The 23,718-nt window shown below is 38.5% G+C and overlaps 1 protein-coding gene across 2 annotated transcripts in view; it reads left to right on the top strand.

The window, feature by feature from the left end:
- The window catches only part of btbd11a (BTB (POZ) domain containing 11a), a 241,770-nt gene that overhangs the window by 185,114 nt on the left and 32,938 nt on the right, over window positions 1–23,718 (top strand). For both annotated transcript variants that reach the window (XM_053508588.1, XM_053508589.1), the window contains exons 3-4: window positions 10,909–11,116; window positions 18,218–18,370. In XM_053508588.1, the coding sequence (XP_053364563.1) occupies window positions 10,909–11,116; window positions 18,218–18,370 (361 nt within the window). The remainder of the gene's footprint in view (window positions 1–10,908; window positions 11,117–18,217; window positions 18,371–23,718) is intronic.

Below are 23,718 nucleotides of genomic sequence, written 5' to 3' on the forward strand. Positions count from 1 at the left end.
GGATAGGAGGAAAGAAACTTTCTGAAGCAGCTTGTTTCAGTTATCAAGGAACTGTGTGTTGTGCCAAAGGGAAGTGGAAAACCTCTTACCTGGATGTATTCGATGTACAAGGATTGCACTGATGAGAGGCAAGATCTTGCGCGCAATCCGGTCAAGTTTCCTCTTAAACAGATTAAGTGGAATGAAGTACAAGTTGCCAGTTGTTTACAGGTAAACCGTTTGGATGATTATGCAGAGATGGTGATCAGTGAGCACAGAGCTGCATATGTAGTGACAAAAATCTTGAGTCTCAATATGGCAGCCTGTAAATTACACACCCACATACGTAAAGGCGCTCACCTATTTTAACGACTCATTTACCGACTAGTGAGGCATAACCGGTGAATCACCTTCTGCGGATTCCTGGTATAGTTCCAGAGCGGTTACTAATCATGGCTGCTGTCCTCCAGTTACAATTAATATTACACTGTGAATTCTAAATGAATACACATATACGCCATGCCATCCATGGGTTCTCATTCAAGTCTGGTTCCTCTCAAGGTATCTTCTTTAAATGGTCTCAGGGATATAATTTCAGCTGTTGCTTTGGGCTACAGGAAGCATTTACTTTGCATCTGTATTTCTATAAAGTTGTCTTGTTAAAAAACTATTATATAATTACATCAATTTATTTATATACCAATAAAAGTACATTAAAAAAAAAAAAAATAGTTCTGAAATGCCAGATCAGTGTCACATTAAACTTCACATCATTTCTGATCCTTGCCATGGGTTCCATGCATTACATAAAATAGACACTAAATAGATTTTGGACAGAGTCACGAAGGGCAGTATAATGCACATAGAGAAAAGCACTATCCACCCGCTTCTACATAATACAAGAAAACATACAGCATCCATGATTGACTAGTGTTGCTGTGATTGACAGCGGAGAGGAAGTGTATTCATCCTATCTACCTTCACCGTACATCCAGTTTTGCTTTCTAGGCCTCATGGGCACAGATAACTATAAATCAATAGGATTTATACCTGTGATCTCATGATGATTTTTTTTGTTGTGCTACTCCAAAGCAATACCCTGATTCTTTTGATACATACTTTTTTAAAAATATATTTTAAAAATGTAAACAAATACAGTTGTCCCTAATAGTTTAACATTGTAGTTTATTTAGAAAAAGCCATCCAGGAAAAAAAAAAGAACGGTTATCCACAAATGTGCAGACAAGGTCTGTCTGGAAAAAGTCCAGCCATTGTTAATATAACAAAAATGAGACATCGATGTAGCCTGGCAGCCATGGAGAGTGGACCAGAATGTGCTTGCATGAACAATGACAACTTCACTATACTAGTCAGTGGGGCGGTAGACGCCGTTGAGTGAGCATGTGCACTGTGTGGCCGTCTCATTCAAAATGAATGAACGAGAAGCGCAATGAGTCTGCAACGGAAAATTTTGCTTTAAGCTTAAAAATTCCTCTGTTCGAAAGATTCAAAAGGCTTTCGGGTATGGTGCAGTGAAAAAAGTGTGGCACGAATGCTTTAAAGATGGTTGGGAATCTGTTGAAAGTGATATGCAAGGCCTGCACCAAGCGGACCACATGAGAATGTCGAACGTGTAACGGCTGCAGTCAACAAAGATCTAGAAAGAAATGTAAGCGTGCATGGCTGAATACTTTTCCGGACAGAGCTTGTATCGAACATTGGAAAGTCCTGTACGTTAACCACAATTATTTATAACACACACTTTCCTTGCATGCAGCAAACAACCTAATAAGGTTCCCAGTGTATCGCTTTCAAATGGTCTTTTAAGAAGTTTTTTTTTGGTGGAAAACATCAGGGAACACATTAATGCACTGAGCCGAGTTTCTTCAGTAGTAGTTTTATTACGCTACTTGAAGTGCATTAGGTTACTAAGTAAGGGATAAGACATGACAAGCTGTTCTATTATAGGAAAGGAAATCATGCTGAGATGCTAACGTGGCCTGATGCAAGATGTTTCACATGAAGAAAAGCTTACTGAAACATGAGACTCAAATGAGACTAAAATATTTTATTTATTTATGAGAAGACTCCACAATTGTCTGCTGCGTTCAATTCTATGATTTTTATTTGATCATGTGACATAACCAGTATTCCCCATAAATGATGTGTACTATAGAATAATAATATAATAGAATTATAATGCATTCAGTATTACAGTGATATAAAAATATTAACCGGTCATTTATGATATTATATTTCACAACAATCTACAAGAATTTACATTGTGCATACTTAAGTACTTACATTTTTTTACATAGGTAATTGTTTTTTAAAACACTCATATCATAATTTCTTATGTAATAAATTTTTATTAGTTCATTATCGATATAGCTTTATGGCTGTTTGATCAACAAGTTTGTTATATGGTGTATATAGCTACACTGATTAATATAAAACCTGATTGCGAAGCATCAGTCTTACCATCCCAGTCAGATTTTATGTGTAGTCCTCATCCTTCATGCAATAACGTTATGTTTAAAAATGTCAGACATAATATTTCTAAGCTAGCCAGGCAGCAAATCTATCAGCCACAGACTGAATGCTATTAAGCACCCCCTGGGAATGGAACTCATCTTAAAGCACATCATCCTATGCCTGATGTTTCTCATAACTTTTCAACAGAAGCTTACTGCGAGTTATTAAAAGGGTAAGAGTTTTACCATTTTAATAACTGTACAGATCGATATCATATATTAGCTAATACTCTGAGCTCTAACTGATTTGGAGGATCCTGCGGTTGCGTAATGTTCGTCACAGGAGACCTCAGAGACCAACCTTCAAAGAGTCCATGCCTGCCGTCACACCAGTGAGCCGGCTAAAGGCCAGTGAGGAAGGAAAGGCTGCTTTGACTTTGTCTTTTTTGGCTTCTTTGAAGCTCCAGGCTATGAAGGATCACACGATAAGACGGGTCTGGTTTCAGATTTACTACAGTCTCTTTGTTGACAGTACAGCTGGGTGCCAAGAGTAATGAAACATGCTTTTCCAATTCCGAACAAGGTCAATCCCCTTATTTATTCATTCATTCATTCATTATATATAGGAAAATATACAATTATGGGAGCATTCATAAAGATAAGTAAAATGATTATGGTAATATATAGTAACTAATAGTATAGTAGGTATTGTTTCTTACAGATGTCATAAACGTGTATTAGATTTAAGGTACTGTACAGGGTGATTCACTCGAAAGAGGTCCTGAATGTTCTGTCATAACTCTCGCTACGATGAACCAATCTGAACCAAAGTTATTACAATGTGCTCCTCCATACTGTACTGTAGCTGGAGCTTTGAACACTCTGGGATGCCCCTGAGTCGGACCGATATGGTAGGCGCCAGACAGCCATTGCGCCGTTTAACGCTATACCCTTTCTCACAGCCACTTCAGGAACATGGAGCGCCATGTCGAAATGTGTCTGGCAGAAAACAGAGATTACTTCCAGCATCGCATGTAATGCAATCGATTACACAAACGTCAAAGTATTAAGCAATTATTTTTTTTGGTGCATGATGCTTCATCATAGCGAGAGTTACAGTAATACAGAATATTCGGGGCCTCTTTCAAATGAATCACCCTGTAGCAGCTTGTAGCAGAAGGTGATTTACCTTTTTTTTTTTTTTAAAATTATTATTATTATTAAAAAATATATATATAATGTAGTGTTTCACAAGTTTGTATCGCACATATTGTGCCTATTTCATTTAATCAACCCTTGCTTGTTTGTTATTTATAAATTGCTCTACAAAGGTACTCTATTATTGCCTATATATGATTCTTTTGGGTGTAAATATGAGTTTGCACACATTTACAGTAAGTAGCACCACAACAAACACTGACTTTGCCATTAAAAAAAAGAAAGGCAGATGGTTGCTGACATGTATAAGCCAGCAAGTAATGGATACAAAAAGACATAAGCAGTTAAAACAGAATTACCCACTGTAAAAGGCATAATAAAAAAATTTTTTCCAAATCTGAAACAGTTGAAAATGTATCTGAAAATGGACATATTGCCTGAAGAAGGGGGGCTAGGGACGGGGGAATGGTAGTCTGCTAATGGATAGTAAGTAAAATGGTGCAGAAAGCAGAAATATGCCTCAGAGATCACAGTTTTAAAATGGTGCAGTTTAGGTCATTCATTGTTTTTTTATGTTCTATCTATTCAATACCAACTTTATAACTGTGTGATGTTGAGAAAGCTCTTGTGAGAGAGAGAAAGAGAGAGAGAGCAAGAGAGAGAGCGAGAGCACGAAATAAAGCTCCTGTTCTACATCAACAGTAGCAATTAAAGAAGCTACAATTTGGAGCTGTGTGTTGTGGTCAGGCGAGAATACAATCCAGTTCTGGCCGTGAACACCATCAGCATGTTTGGCAATACCAGTATACTGCATACATAAGAAAAAACACCTGGTACACAATAAAATATGGTGAGAAGTCGGTCATGAGAAGGTCTGGAGCCTATCCCAGGGGACTCAGGCACTACAGTAGCTGGGATACACCCTGGATGGTGTGTCAGACCATCATAGGGCACACACTCACACGCTCACTCACACCTGACAGGCAATTTGAAAATGTCAATTAGTCTAATCTGTATTTCTTTGGACTGTGGGAGGAAAGCGGCATACCTGGAGGAAATCCACTAAGCAAAAGCAGAGCATGCAAACGCCACGCCCACAGAGCAGCAAACCCTCAACCGAGGAGGTGCAATGCCACAGTGCTACCTGAACAGTTCACTCAAAACCATACTCAAACCAGCTGTCATTCACCAACAACCAAACCACAGTTTAAGTGACTGTTTCTCTTCATTCTGTTTTATGTGATCATTAACAAAGTCCTTGACTTGTATTCGCATGTTTTTACGCACTCTGTTGCCGCTACATAATCGGCGGATTGGATAATTGCAAGCATGAATAGATGTCCCTTATGAACTGATTGGTGAGTGGTTAAGTAGATGGATGGATGGATAGACAGACCGACAGACGGACAGACCTTTTTCCAAATGGTAATAATGTCATACATGTAGTACTGAAGCAGTTGAACATATGGCGTGTTTTTTCGAAAGGTTTTGTAGGTGATGTGTGATGAAATGCATTGGCCTACACTCACTCAAATGTTTTCTTCTTTAATTTTCCTCTGCAGTGTTGTTTCTTCCCCACACTTTTCTTCTTTAATTTACTACTGCAGTGTTGTTTCTTCCCCACACTGCAGACTTCGCTGCCTGAGCTCAATGCACCAAATAAAATTACACTGCCTAATGTTAGTGCTCAGGATTTCTGGACCTGATTGATTCACTGGTACAAATACATAAAAGCTTGTTTGCTTATGCAATGATATGGAGGAGGGGGAAGAATATTCCTCAGTGCGTGGGTAAATCAAGATGTATGCTTTTATTTTATTTGACAATTCTTTGATTTTAAGATATTTAGCCACAAAGGAAGATTGTCATGAAAAATGTCCAAGTCATAGGCATACTGATTATTATTATTATTATTATTATTATTATTATTATTATTATTGGTATTGACTCCATATTTATTTTCAGACATTAGGATTTCAAAATTCTATGTCACAGAAATATATTTGTATGTCAAAAGAAGTGGCATATTATGTGGGAGACAACAACAACAACAAAAAAGACAGAAAACTGCATAAAGTTTTTTTTTTTTTGCATGAAGAAAAAAAAGCAAGACAGTCAAAGTCCTCAGAATAATTGTGACTGGTTCTACAGGATGCTCAGGAAAACTTAATAGCTACTCTACTGTGCACAGGTCTTAGGCGCATGCAAATAACTGCTGTAGGATGCCTTCAGAATAATGAAATAATAAAATGATTTTTACATTAAATATTTTATTATAATATATAATATTAATGTTATGGATTTAAGATTTAATGATCAATTTTCAGAAAGCAAAGTCAATATCTCTGTAAATAAAATTAGTCTTAGGAACAAGTTGTGCAGTTTTATTATGATATTACCATGTACACTTTAAGTTTTTGTACTAAAATACACAGTGGACCTAAAGTCTGATATACACTTAGAGTTAAAACATGCATTTATGTAGTCAACTGGCAGCATCATAAGCATATTTGTTTCCATATTTGCCTATATACCATCAGTCCTGTGTCAGAAAAGCACCCTGAGACCATTCTCAGCCAACTGTGTGGGCTCACTCACAATTTTGCCTAAGGACACAGCCATGATTAATGATGGAGCACCTTGCCAAAAGTGATAACTAACTGTCTTGGGGTACAAAACAGAAATTTTGCCTCCAAAGCCAGGAAACTCCCCAGACCCAAATCAAATTAAGAACTTGTGGTCAATCCTCAACAGACAGGTGGACAAACAAAACCCCACAACTCAAGAATGGTCGACTCAAATATTAACTTTATTGCAAATATTGACTTTTTGCATAAACTTAATGTGATTGCCAATAAAATCCTTCGACACTTATGAAATGCTTGTAATTATACTTCAGTATACGAAAAAAAAAAAACACTGAAGCAGCAGACTTTATGAAAATGTATATTTGTATAATTCTCAAAACTTTTGGGCTATGGCTGTACTACGCATGTTACCAGAGGATTCCAGTAGGGGGCACTTTCGAGAATTTATTCAAACTGGTTTGCATGAAGTAAACAAACTTGGTGACTATTTCCAGCTCAATATTTCGCATAGTATTGTACAATTGCACCATTAGCAGATGGAAATCCCAGAATCCCAGATTTTTTTTTTTACATTTCATTTTACTTGAAATTTATCTAAATACCAACATAATGTATAATGGCTTTAAGAAGTGAAAAAAAAAAACCAGATGATCTATGTCTTCCTTATGCATTTTCTTAAGTTTCTCTTTATCATGTAGAAATATACAGTGGAGAGTGAATTTCAGGGCTCCTGGATCTCACGCAGCCGAACAAATTTGGCTCACGGGGATCGCCCTTATGGTGTCATATTCGACGGGGGTGTGATCCGTTCCCCTTAATTACACCAACTATTATTGCATCTTGCACGAGAGGGAAGAGGGAAGGGGATCCACCGAGCTGTTCCTTGTGATTAATGTAGGTATGCAGTGAGAGGGCACTAGGGAACGTCTGGTGCATAATTATTGCAGTGTGTCAAGCAGTGCGAATCCTCTCCACCACCCGAATCGCTACCCCACCAACCGCGCTCGCAAACAACACAAACCACAAAAATGATTAAACACGGAAAAATTATTAAACTAAGAAAAGGTCATATTGTGAATCTATCATTTAGCGCAGCTGCTGTGAGGGAGATAGCAGTAGGGAGGTAGATTTGTGAAGAATGAAGCGTGGCCTGTGTGCATGGAGAAAAGAGCTTTGAAATTTTTGTCAAAAAGGGCAAACTTTTTTGTTTTCAATGTATAAAATTATGTAATTCTCATATACAGTACAGTATAGTCACATTTAGAGCAGAAAGTATGTGTGTTGCATTGCTGTAATAGTTCAGAAACCTAATAAATAAAATAAATAAATAAAAGCATAATCTTTTATTATACTTTTATTAAACTAATAAGACGCTCTAGTCCAAATGTGACTGTCTCTGTGGATTTCTTCAACACTATGTGCAAAATTGCTCTAGGAATAATAGTTCTGCTGATATGAGGGTGCTGAACAAATTCTAATAATTAAAATGCCTATAAAAATATTAACTCATGTTAAAATGTGCAGCCTTTAAGCCTTTAATCAGCAGCAGTCATTATTAACATTAAACATCTGCTAAATCCTAATATTGACACACAAGAATTTTTTTTAATTAATACAGATATATTGTATATTTATAAAATAGATACATAGAAATATTGTAGAAAAAAGCTTCACTATGAAACATGTTCAATATGTTAACATCAAAATATTCATCATTTGTTTAATAGCGTGTCTTGTATAAAATGTTGTATATATGTGAAGCTAGAGTCAACTCAAGAGGCAAGAGGACCCTGATGTACAGTAACATGAGTACAAGGCTGTTGAACAGGAGAAAACAAAAGTGATACTAGTCAGATTATTCTATTAAACACTGACCACCCATAACACTAACACTGCCTCCAGCTGAATTGAAAATTGTTGATTATAAAATGTATTCCAGTAAACTGGCGACAGGATCGAGGGCACCCAAGGCTCATCTGTTCCTGTGAGGAGCTGAGGCCAGCCCGACCAATCTGATCCAACAGAAAAGCCTATGTAGCACAAAAAAAGTCAATGCTGGCGATGATAGATAACATGATAAGAGCTTTTAGAGCATCACACCCTGCCACCTATGGGGCTCAACAGGCAATAAGTTCAAGATCAAATTTCCCAGATCGGAATGGGCCGGAGAAACAAATCTGATCCGTGGAGGCCGCACCTTGCAGGCTACAGCACCCAAAAGATCCTCTGCTATTATCCCGTGCCACCCAGACATCTTTTGAAGCCATGCCCCAAGGAGGGTCCAGAGGCTGCTCGGTATATATGTTTGGCCAGGATTATCTCTAGTACATGTGCTACAAATCGATGAGGTGCCAATCGTATGAGGTGCCAACCCATCGCAGGGCACAACCATACAGTATAAACCCAACAATATGATCTGGAAACGCCAATCAATCAATCAATCAATCAACATTGCATGTCTTTGGACTGTGTGAGGAAACTGGAGAACCACGAGAAGAACATGCAAACTCTACGCACACAGAACCAAAGACAAGCTTCAAACCCCCAACCCTGGAGATGCACGGCAGCAGTGGTAACCACTAGGCTAGCATGCCACCCTTACTTACACTAGCTAGTTCTGAGTGTTGCTGAAGTTGTGTATTCTTAATGAGAAAGACCTAGTAAATATGACACTTGAAGGTCATTTGGAGTCAGTGGACTAGACCGTATGATTATATTATTGATCAAGTTAAGCTATTACTGTCCCTTGTGTTGTACAAGTCAATAGGTAATATTTTTCTGCCCTTCTCTGTAATAGTAATAGATATTTTAGCTTGTTTGGCAGGTTCAATGGCTTGTTTCCAAGGTTACACTTTTGGTTCCCTTGGAAGGTGACTGTTTTTTAGCTGAACCCTGCTGGAGTAATGAGATCAGGGCTTTCTTCTCTACTGAGCCTGCAGGTCTTGACGCCCACTTGTGTGCAAGCTGTTCTGCTAGACTGCAACTACATTTCAGTCAAATATGCTGTAAGTGCAGCTCAGGGGCCATATACTTCATTACCCAAGCCGTACATGTAGTGTGGTGTTTGAGTAATAAACTGGGTTAAGATTTACAAGCAGTTAGTTGTCAGGCCAGGGCTTTGAATGAGTCACTAAATAGCACTTTTCCACCTGATTTGCAGCTCAGCTCAACTTACTCTAACTCGGCAAATTACAAGCAAGCCGGGATTTCGACAATGTTTCCACGCATCGCTTGTTTGATCCTACTGTACCTAAACAACTCTGCTTAATTTAGATATCGTTCTTATCCACATTTGATATTAGCCAGTAGCAGAGTATGGGTGGAGGTACAAATAGTGCAGATCATTGTTCGATCACAGATCACAGTTTCCTTCCAACTCCCCATAGCATTGGACAACACTGACCATTATCATTTGTTTCTAGCCGTGAATAAGTGTGCGATGCTGCTGTGTAATGAAGTAGCGTCACATTCAGAATGTATTCCCGTGTCTCTCCGAGAATCTCCAGATCCAATAACGCAAATAATGCAACTTCTTAGCTGTAAATCAAGCTGTTCTATGAGCCGCCAACCACAAATATTGTATTTTTATTCCTGATATTTCACCTTGCAAGGCACATAATACACACATTTTACCATGTAATTATCTATATACATGCTTTTCAGGATTTTCAATCTTACTGCCAGGCATCCTCCAGAGAACTCTTATATGTACTGTTTTTGAGCAGATGCCAACACAATTCATCAGGCAGCGTGTGGATAATTCTGACTCAAGGCTGCCTGCTACTCCTCACACTGTTCTTTCACTCTCCCTACCTTCTTCATGTAGCTTAGAATCAATGATATTTAACCTTAGCGCAGTGGACTGACTGACTAGCCCATCCAGCTTTCAGAAAACATAATAACATAAGTGTGACTCTTTCCATCAGGTCATAGATACTGTATATAGAATACAATATGTTTGTTTTTATTTCTATAATTTACACGACTAAAGATGACACGGATTTTAGGGTCCTGTGATGCTTGTAAGTCTTGATTATTAATGGTGGTAATTTTTTTTTTTCCCTTAAAACATTAAACTGAGTTTTCAGTGTAATTTGTTTTTAACTCAAATACATATAGTAAAGTACGTTAGGCCAGAGATTCCCTAACAGCTAGTGACTAGTGGTACAGTAAAGTATTATTTTTCTCGGTTACTACAAAAGACTTTAGGTTTTTTATTTTTTTTTTACTCTTCAAATTGACACACTAGTAAGATCATACTGTGAAGAATTTAGTCTGGGTCTGGATGCGTGCGTGCTTGTGTGTACAGAGGGTGAATAAATATCTATTTGGCACAAATTCTGATATACCTCCCATATTTGACATCTTACTCTGGTCTCCACAAAGGACATCAAGTCTTTTAAAAGAAATAACTACAGACGATTGAAAACTGAGAGACAGTTTTCTTTTGCTAATTACAATTATATAAAATAGTATAAATGAATATAAAGATCACTGCTCTCTAGGTCCTCCTTAAGCATTAAAAACATTGTTTACATGGTTCTCTAGGCTTCATACTGATACAATGCCTGTTTTTCTTTTCATAGCTCATTGACTTTAGAAGATTTCCCAAAGAGATCATTTTAATTTCCACCCTTAGCTTAATAAAGTTGATTGCAAACCACACGCTTCAGACCTTTAAATCTGACCTAACATGTCACCCCCTGCAGGTGATCTGGTGTCTCGCGCTATGCACCAACTCCAGCCCCTCCACATCAAGAGCCCAAGCAATGGCACACCGGTGCAACAGAACAACGGAGGACCCATACACTGGGAACCGGAGGCTCTGTACACTCTCTGCTACTTCATGCACTGTCCCCAGATAGAGTGGGAGAACCCCAATGTGGAGCCCTCCAAAGTCACCCTGCACACAGAAAGGTAGGAGCAACCACAAAGCACAAAGCAGAAAACTACATATAGATATTTTATAATATGTGTTGTGTGTGTGCATGTACAGTATGTGTATGTATGTACTGTATGTATGTATGTATGTATGTATGTATGTATCTGATATATATATATATATATATATATATATATATATATATATATATATATATATGAAAATGTATACACACTTCAATATGACAAATATATGCCTCTTCTGATGATCAGATGATAGCATCTGACATCTTGAGAGGAAACATACAGTAATACTACACATTGCTGCCATAATTCAATTCAAGTTGAAGTGGGTCTACATTGTTGGGCACCTACAGTGAAGGAAATGACTACTGTGTCCTGGATTTCTGCAAAACTGGACAAAAGTGGTAAATAAACAGTTAATCATAAATCAGTCCCGATGACAGACGCTTAAATCACATTACTAATGCTTCCTGATTCAATTTGAAGGCAATTCTGCAAGTTAAAGTTACAGGCAAAGAAAGAGAGGGAGGGAGAGATCATTAAGGGTTTTAATTGTTATGTTATACAGTGAAATGAGCTTCAGGCCTGCTGGTAAGTGGCTGATGGAGATGGGAATGCTAATGGAAAGTTTGGCGAGGTGTTCACTGTTCACAATGTGCTTTGCAGTTTGACACACCCGCTGGGACGTTTCTGGATTGATGAGTTTCTCTGATTAAAAAATCCTTTTGAGGACTCCAAGAGAGGCCCGTGTGCTGCCGGAGAGTAAGAGCTCAAGAATGAGTTACCAGATTCTCTAGAGAACAGCTGCTCTTGTTCTCCTCAGGGCTCATTTCAGCTGTGGATAACTGTTCCATAGAGAGAACAAAAGAAGGGAGGGAAATAGAAGCGAAAGTAAGAGGTTAAGAAGAGATGTATCGCTGAGAGAAAAAAGGAGAGTGAAGATTGAAGGGATGTGGACGGCTGGTGGGCTGCTGATCAAGAAGAGGTTGAATTGATGCTGCTGTCGCATCCATGAAGGGACAGAATTGGAAAAAAAATAAGACGTGTTGAGAGACTTAAACCCTGTGTGTTTTCTTTAAAGAATAAAACCATGTAATGATATAAATTTTTGATTGCTCGATATATTGAATTTTAAACATCTGTGAATCATGAATTCGGATTTTGTTTTTGTAACTGCATGTATGCTAAATCTGATCCTCTTCCTGTGATTCAGGTGGATCATGTCCAATGTTCTCACTTTTCTTTACGCGATTCGGCGCTGGCGTCATTAGTTTAAATTCGCTTGTTTCGTGATTCTTTTCTTTCACTCATGACCAACATTCGCTCCTCTCTTACAAGGAGTCATTGTTTAAGTATGAGTAATGAGTAATGAGTGATTCCTTTTGGTCAGTCAATAACTCAAGCTACTGAAAAAAATGAAAAAGAAAGAACAGAAACTGTTTTGCTGCCAATCTTCACCTCTGCCTTTGTGTGCTTTCTCTCACTCCATCAGAAATGCCTGCCTTCTGCTGTTTAGTGTTTTTTACTGAGTCAGAAAGGTTGGTAAAAGTTTCTGAAAGGATTTAGATTACAGTGTTTGATTGATTTATTTTTTTTTTTAAACTTTGTCCTTAAAACTTGACGCTTATATCCAACTCTTATATCTGCGAAACTACGCTGAATGAATCAGACCTTGAGAATCTCAAATTCTTCATTGTGATTTGAACAATTTAAACAAACCACAATGAACAATGAATATGTATATATATAATGATTTTGTGCGCTAATAATTAAGAACTTATTATTAACAAGCCCTTGGTGGTCAATTTGTAACTGATGCAAAATAGTGTAATTATGTTATAATTTTACATTTATATCCACTCTAGATATTTTACCTAGGTTGGACTGCTTTTTATAGCTGTTTTTTTAAGTTGTGTTTACAGTAATTTGCCTTTACTTAAGCTTGCCACTAAATCATTGATTCTATTGTAAACTGATCAGCCACAAAACTAACATTACTGCCAAGTGAAATAAACATTGATTATCAATTATATACCAGTAAACTGATGACAGGATCATTTGTACCCAAGTCTCATTTATGCCTTTGGGGAGCAAAGTCCAGCCCATCTAGTCCAATCCCACAGAAAAGCTAAGGTAGGCCAAATTGCTGAAAAAAACGTTAATGCTGGTCACGATAGAAAGGTATTAGAACACTCAGTGCATCATGGGGCTTATCGCAGAAAGTATTTAAGGGTGTTCATCTGCCTTCCAGATTTCCCAGATGTCAGTCCAACCAAGCAAGACGAACAAGTCTGATTTATGGAGACCCAATCCTGCAGCCCAATCCTGCTAACATCCTGGTGCTAAACACCAGAGCACACCACTAAATGTCTTGTTGTGCTGCCCCTGTGGCAGAGCCCACACAATACTGGGCATAATGATTTGTATTTTAAGCTTATGGCCAACCTGTTTATAACGGCCTTTACACATGATTTGGGCACAATAAGAGATTCAACTTTAACTGGAAAAAATCCAAGAAATTTCTTCTTCCTCTACACTTGTGCTTACACTAGGCTCACACTATGTCAGATATTCAATTACGAAATTTTGCAGACGCACTAATCCACAGCTACTTAGATTCATCTGATTCATAAAACTGAGCTGAAGGGTTCAGCAATAGCGGCTTGGAAATCAAAAATCGAAATTGGGAGCTTCTGATTAGAAGTCCAACATCTTAACCACTGAGCTACTACTGTATTTCCAAAATGCTGCTTTGGGCAGAATTTCAATGCTGAGAGCAATAATGTTGTGGTGTACAAGTTAGAGGTGTGTGTTGGGGCAGAAAGAAACAGACTATAGGCCGGCATGTACAGTATGTAGCTTGTGGAGGAAAAAAAGAAAATACATTTCCAGTACCCTGTCAAATAGATTCTGCCCAAAACAATACACCTACTGTAAAGGTCACTGGCAGGATTATATTTCGTAGTATGTTCAAGAACCACATTCCCACGTGTATGCTACCTTTAACGTCTAGGTGAAACACACGCATATACAGCTACTCATTGTGTGAGAGAGCAAGAAGGAGTGAGAGAGATTGATTCCTGTTTTTTTTTTTTTTTTTTGCAATTTATCCACCATAAAACACTGATTATCATAGCAAATGCATTTCAAGTGCCGGAAGCAATGCTCTTGCTGCTCTCAGCCCAGCCTTCACTGCATACAACAGGTCGCTTTCTGATTTCAAAAGCTTGAAAAAATTTACTTATTTGCCTGATTACACACAAGATAAGCTAAATCAGGCTACTACTAATCACCAACTGCATGATTAAGTACCAGAAATGTGCATCAACATTTAAACCAACCAAAACCAATAAAAAAGTGCATAGAGGATTATGCCTGCCAATGCCCCTGCCACAGGAGAATTCTAAAAACTGGCAAATAGCAATTTCCTATTGCTACCATTATTAATGAGATGGTTATGATGTTAGCAAGAATGTTAGCAAAATGCTACCTAGAGAGTGAATAGTGAATCTTCAGAGACATTAGAATATCTTGTCCATATTTACAGATTGGATTGCAGGTTTGCTGTTGGAATTGTACTTTTACATTATTTTTATAAATGAGAAAAAAAACTGCCAAAACTTCTGAGCAAAGCATTGTGCTATGTGGCTTATCAAGAAGATTATGTTAAGATACATACATTCATACTTCAGCATGGTGAAATATACCTCCTGGCCAAAACCACACAATATACAGTATTAATCAAGTGGTCAGTTCCTCATACTCCCATAATCACTCTTTTAAAATTCGAGTCCTGCAGTGTGCCTTTGTCATCAGAAAGAAAAAAATCCAAAGATGTGAAAACCTGGTACATTCAGGTCTTTGGCTGACTTTAGATTATTGTCAAATAATGTGTGGGCGTCTCTGTCCGAACATCATTTCCTTGCTATTCCTAACCATTTAGGACACCTCTGGAGCTCTCCTACATTTTGGTGGAGATGTGAGTGATTTTCCTATTTTAAGAATGTTGATAAATTGCTCTTACTCCTACTCCTAAAAATAAGACCAAATTTGCCTCACTTTGAGAATTTTTGGACAAGTACGAGTGATTTCCCTCTCTGTGACACTTAGTAATTATGTGCCCTGGGTTTTTACTGATGATTTTTTTACCATGTAATTTCATCAAGTGTTTTCCTGAAAAACTTTCATTCCACAAAGTTCCAATTAGTTCACGGTTCAGCACTATCCTTACAGGTTTTGATAATGTATTAACGGGTTCTTACAACTCAGTTCCAGTAATTTAAAATCTTGATTTCTTTGCTTGATGCAGCCTAATATTTTTGACAGTTTTGAAATGTTGAGCTTTTTTGTCCAAGTAGTATATTTTGCCAAAATACTTAGTATTTGATACTGTTTAAGCTAAATTTGTTGAATTCCTGATGGTTTTTTTTTTTCCCCTACTTTTAGGACCTACTCCCTTCCTCTTTGTTCTGTTCTTGAGTTTTAATTCCAAAACTGAATCAGAAGAGAACTATGCATGTGGATTCTACAGTGTGGTCTATGTGCGTGCATTGCTCTTTAGGGTGGAGAGGCGAGTACTGTAAGTGGACACGTGTTAGATGGTCCTGAAGCAGGCTGGAAGGCATTTGGTTTGTTTTGGCAAAGATTCCTGGCAGGCTCTCTAGAGGTGGGTAGGTGTCTGGAGGGAATGGCTGTCGATTGAGGAAATCTAGCTGTAAAATAAACCAGGTCATGGAAAACACATTAAAATAATAAAAAAAAGTGACATTTGTGTTGTGACAATTTATGTTTTTAGAAATAATATGTTAAATATTTTATAGTTTTTGCTATCAGAGTTATATTACAGGGCTGTAAAGTTCAAACTTTCCATTATATCTGAATTGAGCAAGGATTTATATAGCACAAATACTTTTTGTCCCACTTATAGCTGGTGTGTAACAGCCAGTGGGCATGTGCAGAATGTGAAACACAAAAGATCAACATTTTCACAGCGTTTTCTGGGCAGCGTGTGGGCGAATAGATACTGCAAAGCTGTTGTGCTGAGGTAATGAACAAATAGCATGGGCCATTTTAGAGCACACTGTTGTGTGTGTGTGTGTGTTTTTTTTTTTTAGCTGAAGCTCACTGAAGCTGTGATTATCATGATAAGGAGCATGGCTTGGTTGATACATAAACTTCTTGTTTAAGCAATTTTTCTCTGGGATTAATAAAGTTCTTTTAATCTTGAATCGAAATACAACAAGGCATGCTTTTATAGAAAAATAATGAATAACTTGATAGTGTGAAATTGATTATTGTCTAATAACAGCAATTTACAAAGTGTTTTATTTCTCATATATAATGGAAATTCACTGATGATTGCATTTTTAACTATTAACTATTATAGTTGCATTTAATGGTGAGGAATATCTGACAAACCAAGCAATCACTTAAGTTACAGCAGGTATAAATTAAAAATCAAATAAACAACTTGGCACAGGTTTAATGCCAGATGCCCTTCCTGACACAACCTTCCCATTTTATCCAGGCCTGGTACCGTTACTGCATCCAGTGGCTGGGATTTGGTCCTTTAGGGGAATGAAACCCGGGCCTTATGCATTTCAGACGAGAAACTTACCACTAAGCCATTTTCTCCCTGGTTTTATTATTGTAATTATTATTACTTCTGATTGATATTCTGATATTATACTTTTGACTGTTACATAGTTCTCAGACTGGTGACTCCTTTTAAAAAATGTTAAATGCTCATGGAAATCTCTCAACATTAACAACTGCAATTTGTGGAGCATAAGAGCTACTGTAGAAACAATAAAACACAACTGCAGGATCATGAGCCTTTCATCTGGGGCTACTGCCAGAGCTGCTGTTGTAGAAAACAATCCATTGCCTTCTGAGTAATCTGATTGAGAATCCAAATGTGATGTGGTATAAAAATCTTTTATTGGATTATGCAAAGTAATTATTCACAAACTAATTCCCCTATTTATTGTACACCAATTAACCATATCATTAACACCACTGACAGGTAAATTGATTAACAGTGATGATAAATTATATATCAGTAAATGGGTCACATGATCACGGGCACCTAAAAGCTCATCTATATCTGCAGGGACCGAAAGCCAGCCTGATCCTGCAGAATCTGCAGAAAAAAGTCAGCGCTGGCCAAGACAGAAAGGTATCAAAAAACCCAGTGCATCACAACCCACCGCACACAGTGCTTAGCAGGCAAATAGTTCAAAGTTGTTGGGACAGCCTCCAAACTCCCCAGACATTAATCCAATCAAGCACCATGACAAACAAGTCCAAACACAGAGGCCCCACCCCGCATAAAAAAAAAATAAAAAAAAGATCTTTGAACATTGATGGATAACTTTGCATCTGTCTGTGGGAATAATATGCACAAACATTCACAAACATCACTTGCACATTTCAGGAAGTCGGCTGGGAGTTATTGCCCCATCCCGGTCCTGGACTCACCCCAAGCTGTTTCAACATGTTTGGCCATTAAAGGAGTTCCTGGGAGACCAGCATTTCAGATGTGAAGCAGACAGTCTGATCATGGCTCCAGTGAACTGAGAGAACTTTGTTATAGCACTAGTGAAATGCTGCGTTAAGTGCATTAGTGTAGCAGGGGATTATATAGAGAAAGAAAGTGAGTTTTTAACTCCTATTGCTAGTGTTCTGTTATTCTTGACAATCAAAAGTGTTAGGTATTAAAAAAAATATATATATATATATTTAGTTTCTTCGTCTGGACTGAAAGCCTCTTATAAAGAAATTAAAATCAGCACACATTCAGCACTTTTTTTTATATTCATGTCCAGATTCTGAGCTGTTCTAATTTGATGCAGCTTAGTGTCTGTAATTATTAGCACATAAAAGAAATGTGAATATCTCCTCTTTTTTCATGATTGTCACGTACCTGACCTGTCAGAATATAATGCCCACACTTTGATTAAATAATTACTTGTTTTAAATCAGAAACTGTTGTATTATCTCTTTAGTATGCTGAACCTTGGTTTGTTAATTATTTTTCTCACCACAGTTGGAACACTTAGATAAGATGCCTATTTCAGCATGTATCCCCTCTGGCTGTTCATTCTCTTCCAGGCCGTTCATCGTTCTGCCTCCACTAATGGAGTGGATCCGGGTGGCTGTAGCACACACTGAGCACCGGCTGAGCGTTTCTGTAGACAGTGATGATGTGAGACAGGCCGCCAGACTGCTCCTGCCTGGAGTGGACTGCGAGCCGCGGCAGCTGAAGTAAGTTGCAGCTCGGCACCATAAAAGATACTCTTGTATGTATGTATGGTTAAATCGAAATATACCCACAGATCATACATATCTACTTTATGTGTGGTTAGGCCTCCTGCTCTAAGAATGATAATGTAACTAAATGTGGGAAAAAGCAAACACAGCACTGAGACAGTGGAAAGTTAGCGGTGAAGTGTCAGAACGCTTTAATGTTAAGAATCAGGAAGTCTGCAGATTTTTTTTATGTCTAATCTCAAGCGTGCATGAATTTGAGTTATACAATAAGATAAAAATCTCAAGCTCCCTCTGGTTTATTGGCCAGCGTGAGTTCAAATGAGCAGACTTTGAATCAGTATTTTTTTATTTTAGTCTGGATGAAATAATGCTGGACGCACATGCAGGTGTTTTCATGAGATTTTCTATTTGGTTGGGTCTAAACCTGAGTCTTGGAGCTGAATATAGTTTTGGCAAAGTTTTAAGGAGTCCATGTTTCAGAAAAACAGTGATGTTGCATAACTTATCAAGTAGAAAAAGCTTTAGAATTTAAATCTAAAAGATTTTCTACCTTCCCACCAACTTTTTCTTTTTTTTTTCTTTTTTTTTTTTTTAATCAAACACAGATTCTGTGTCATTATTAAGTTAAACCTCAACTATTCTGGCATGATAAATAATTTGGAATTATTCACACAGTCGGTGTTCACAGTAAAAAGCTCTCCCCGCAGGCAAATTCAATAAAGGAGTAAAAGAATGAATGTAAGTATGGAATTCAAATGTCACGAACACAAGGGGTTGTTGGATATATTTAAGTTTATCTTACCTTGTGCTTTCAGATTAGAATATTTTTTAGAAAATATCATTTTCTTACCTGTAATATCCTGTGGGTTATAATTACAAGGAGCAAATAATGTAGATTCCAAAGATTATGATTTGCTACTACTTTTTCTCCTGTCATCATGATGGTGAAAGGACAGTTTTAGTAATGATAGATCTTTCAAACGTACACTTTTATTTTAGCTGTGACAGATGAGATTGTAACCCTCAAGACGTATTTTAAAGGAACTGCTTTGAATAGGAAATGTTTGCCTGACTCTGCTGATGGGTTCTGTGGGGTTTAAAGGTTTAATCGCTGCTAATTCATTACTGTCAGCAGTATATCGATGAGGTGAAAACCAGACATGCATAACATAATCAGGGAATTAATCAATGACAAGACAAGTGTGGATACCAAAAGCAGAAGCCAAAGCAAAGAAAATCGCTGATGATTGGAGATGAAATGGAGTACAATGAATTTGTGAGAGTTACGGATTTTAACCCTCAGAGGTTTGTGCTTTACATACTGTACTGTACTGTACGACGTCTGCTTATCCGGGGAATAAATAAAACTACAAAACCTTCATGAAGAGCTGGTTAATAATACATGGTTTATGAAGTGAAATTGCAATTTAAAGAAAAATCACTGTCTTTATTAATAACTAAATACCCTATATCTTTTATTAGTTACTGTATAAAAATAAATGTTTTTATCAAAATGAAATTTGCAAGAATGTAGGGTTAATAAATCCTTACGGATACTACGAGGCAATGTTCAAGTCAAGCCAGGACTTGTAATGAAATGACTTGTGATGGAGATGTAACCGATTATCATTTGCTACGTAAGCCTTAGTAAAAGATTTTCATAGCGCAAATGTTTTAAAGAAGCCTGTGCGTCCGTGAATGACGATCCTGGCCACAGAGCCCACTGCAGTCGTTCCCATGAACATTCAATGAGTAGAACACCTGATCCTTAAAAATTGATAGACAACTTGTCACCAAAAGTTAGAAGAGACAGATCTGTCTACAGGAACTATACACACAATCATTTACCAACACCACTTATACTTTGCAGGAAGTCAGCTGGGAGTTATTGCCACTCCCCCGTCACTCGCTCCTAGCCATTTTCACATGGTTTGGCCATTAAATGAGTTTCCTGGGAGGCCAGGGCTTCAGACATGAAGAAAGAAAGCTTTGGCATATAAAGAAAACTTGTTCCTCATGGGTTTTCAAGCATTAGTAAAACACTGGGATTAGGGTAGCAGGGGATTATATAGAGAAGTAAAATGTTTTTTTTTTTTTTTTGTAAACATAAACATAAATTTGCTTTTATAAAAAAAAGTATTTAAAAAACTTTTTGTATAATTTTTGTTAATAATGTTTGTGTCTATGCTACATCACAGTGAGGTGACAACAAGTGTGTAAATGTTACCTTTGAGTTTATATTTCTGCCTCATTCCCATTGTTCACGAAATAGGTTCCAGACCATTTTTATGATAGGCACTTATCATACGATGTGTACGATGAATGAATGAGAACCAGATACCTTAGTATACTGACACAGTGGCAGACTTTGAAGTGCTATGTAAATGACTAATGCAGCTTTCGCTTAAGAGATGTTTGACAAATGTTCTAATCCTGCCAAATAAACAAAGCATGGCTTTAGGGCTGTTCTTACCCTGGCACTAGTTTGTTGAAATAAAACTTCACTTGAAATCAGTAAGTGCCAGGCTTCCTGTTCAGCACTCAGCGGTTTTAATGTTGGGGTTATTAGAGTGCACACAGGCCATTAACTGCACAGCAGAGAAACATAAATGCTGCTGTTTTCTGGTAAACAGGCCTATAGAAAAGCAAAAAAATTAAGGTATCTGTATTAATATTAAACTGAATTTGGAAGTACCACTTCATTGATACCCATATTTATTTCCAAATTAAGTACATGTTGGATGCATACAATACTTCTTCTTTGTCTTTCGGCTGTTCCCTTTCAGGGGTCGCCACAGCGAATCATCTGCCTCCATCTAACCCTATCCTCTGCATCCTCTTCTCTCACACCAACTAACTTCATGTCCTCTCTCACTGCATCCATAAATCTCCTCTTTGGTCTTCCTCTAGACCTCCTGCCTGACAGTTCCAACCTCAGCATTCTTCTACCGATATATTCACAATCTCTCCTCTGAACATGCCCAAACCACCTCAATCTGGCCTCTCTGACTTTATCTCCAAAACATCTAACGTGGGTTGTCCCTCTGATAAACTCATTCTTAATCCTATCCATCCTTGTCACTCCCAAAGAGAACCTTAACATTTTCAGCTCTGCTACCTCCAACTCTGCCTCCTGTCCTTTCTTCAGCGCCACTGTCTCTAAGCCGTAGAGCATCGCTGGTCTTACCACTGTCCTGTACACCTTTCCTTTCATTCTCGCTGATACTCTTTTATCGCACAACACACCTGACACTTTTCTCCACCCATTTCAACCTGCCTGTACCCGCCTCTTCACCTCCTTTCCACACTCTCCGTTGCTCTGGACCGTTGACCCTAAGTACTTAAAATCCTGCACCTTCTTTACCTCTGCTCCCTGTAGCCTCACCGATCCTCCTGGGTCCCTCTCATTCACACACATGTATTCCGTCTTGCTGCGGCTAACCTTCATTCCTCTGCTTTCCAGAGCATACCTCCACCTCTCCAAATTTTCCTCCACCTGTTCCCTGCTCTCGCTACAGAGCACAATGTCATCTGCAAACATCATAGTCCATGGGGACTCCTGTCTTACCTCATCTGTCATCCTGTCCATCACCAGAGCAAACAAAAAGGGGCTTAGAGCCGATCCTTGATGCAGACCCACCTCCACCTTAAACTCTTCTGTCACACCTACAGCACATCTTACCACTGTCTTACAGCTCTCATACATGTCCTGCACCACTCTAACATACTTCTCTGCCACTCCAGACTTCCTCATACAATACCACAGCTCCTCTCTTGGCACCCTGTCATACGCTTTCTCTAAATCTAAAAAGACACAATGCAACTCCCTGTTACCTTCTCTGTACTTCTCCGCCAGCATCCTCAAAGCAAATACTGCATCTGATGTACTCTTTCTAGGCATAAAACCATATTGCTGCTCACAAATGCTCACCTCTGCCCTTAACCTAGCTTCCACTACTCTTTCCCACAGCTTCATTGTCTGGCTCATTAGCTTTATACCTCTATAATTGCCACAGCTTTGCACATCTCCCTTGTTTTTAAAAATTGGCACCAATACACTTCTCCTCCATTCCTCTGGAATCCTCTCACTCTCCAAGATCTTGTTAAACAAACTTGTCAAAAACTCTACTGCCACCTCTCCTAAGCACTTCCATACCTCCACAGGTATGTCATCAGGACCAACAGCCTTTCCACTCTTCATCCTCTTCAATGCCCTTCTCACCTCACTTCTACCAATATTTGCTACTTCCTGCTCGACAACAGTCACCTCTTCTACTCTTTGTTCTCTTTCGTTTTCCTCATTCATCAACTCCTTAAAATACTCCTTCCATCTTCCCATCACCCTCCTGGCATCTGTCAGTACATTTCCATCTCTATCTTTAATCACTCTAACCTGCTGCACATCCTTCCCATTTCTATCTCTCTGCCTTGCCAACCTGTACAGATCCCCCTCTCCCTCCTTACTGTCTAGCCTAGCATACAAGTCCTCATATGCTCTTTGTTTGGCCTTTGCCACCTCTACCTTCACCTTACTCTGCATCTCCCTGTACTCCTGTCTACTCTCTTCAGTCCTCTCAGTGTCCCACTTCTTCTTAGCTAGCCTCTTTCCCTGTATACACTCCTGGACTTCCTCATTCCACCACCAAGTCTCCTTGTCCACTTTCCCCTTACCTGATGATACACCAAGTACCCTCCTACCTGTCTCCCTGATCACATTGGCTGTAGTTGTCCAGTCAACTGAAAGCACCTCCTGACCACCTATAGCCTGTCTCAACTCCTCCCTAAAGACTTCACAACATTCTTCCTTTCTCAGCTTCCACCACTTTGTCCTCTGCTCTGCTTTTGTCCTCTTCGCCTTCCTCACCACCAGGGTTATTTTACACACCACCATTCTGTGTTGTCTGGCTACACTCTCCCCTACCAACACTTTGCAGTCACTGATCTCTTTCAGGTTACAACGTCGACACAAGATGTAGTCGACCTGAGTGCTTCTGCCTCCACTCTTATATGTCACCCTATGTTCCTGCCTCTTCTGGAAGAAAGTATTTACTACTGCCATTTCCATCCTCTTTGCAAAGTCCACCACCATCTGTCCTTCTACATTCCTGTCCTGAAGACCAAACCTTCCCATCACATTTTCATCACCTCTGTTCCCTTCCCCAACATGTCCATTGAAGTCTGCACCAATCACCACTCTCTCACCTCTGGGGATGCTCTGCATCACTTTATTTAACTCACTCCAGAATTTCTCCTTCTCTTTTAACTCACATCCTACCTGTGGGGCATAACCACTAACAACATTGAACATTATCCCTTCAATTTCCAGCTTCAGACTCATCACC

This window comes from Clarias gariepinus, chromosome 12, assembly GCF_024256425.1.
Source record: "Clarias gariepinus isolate MV-2021 ecotype Netherlands chromosome 12, CGAR_prim_01v2, whole genome shotgun sequence".
NCBI lineage: Eukaryota > Metazoa > Chordata > Actinopteri > Siluriformes > Clariidae > Clarias > Clarias gariepinus.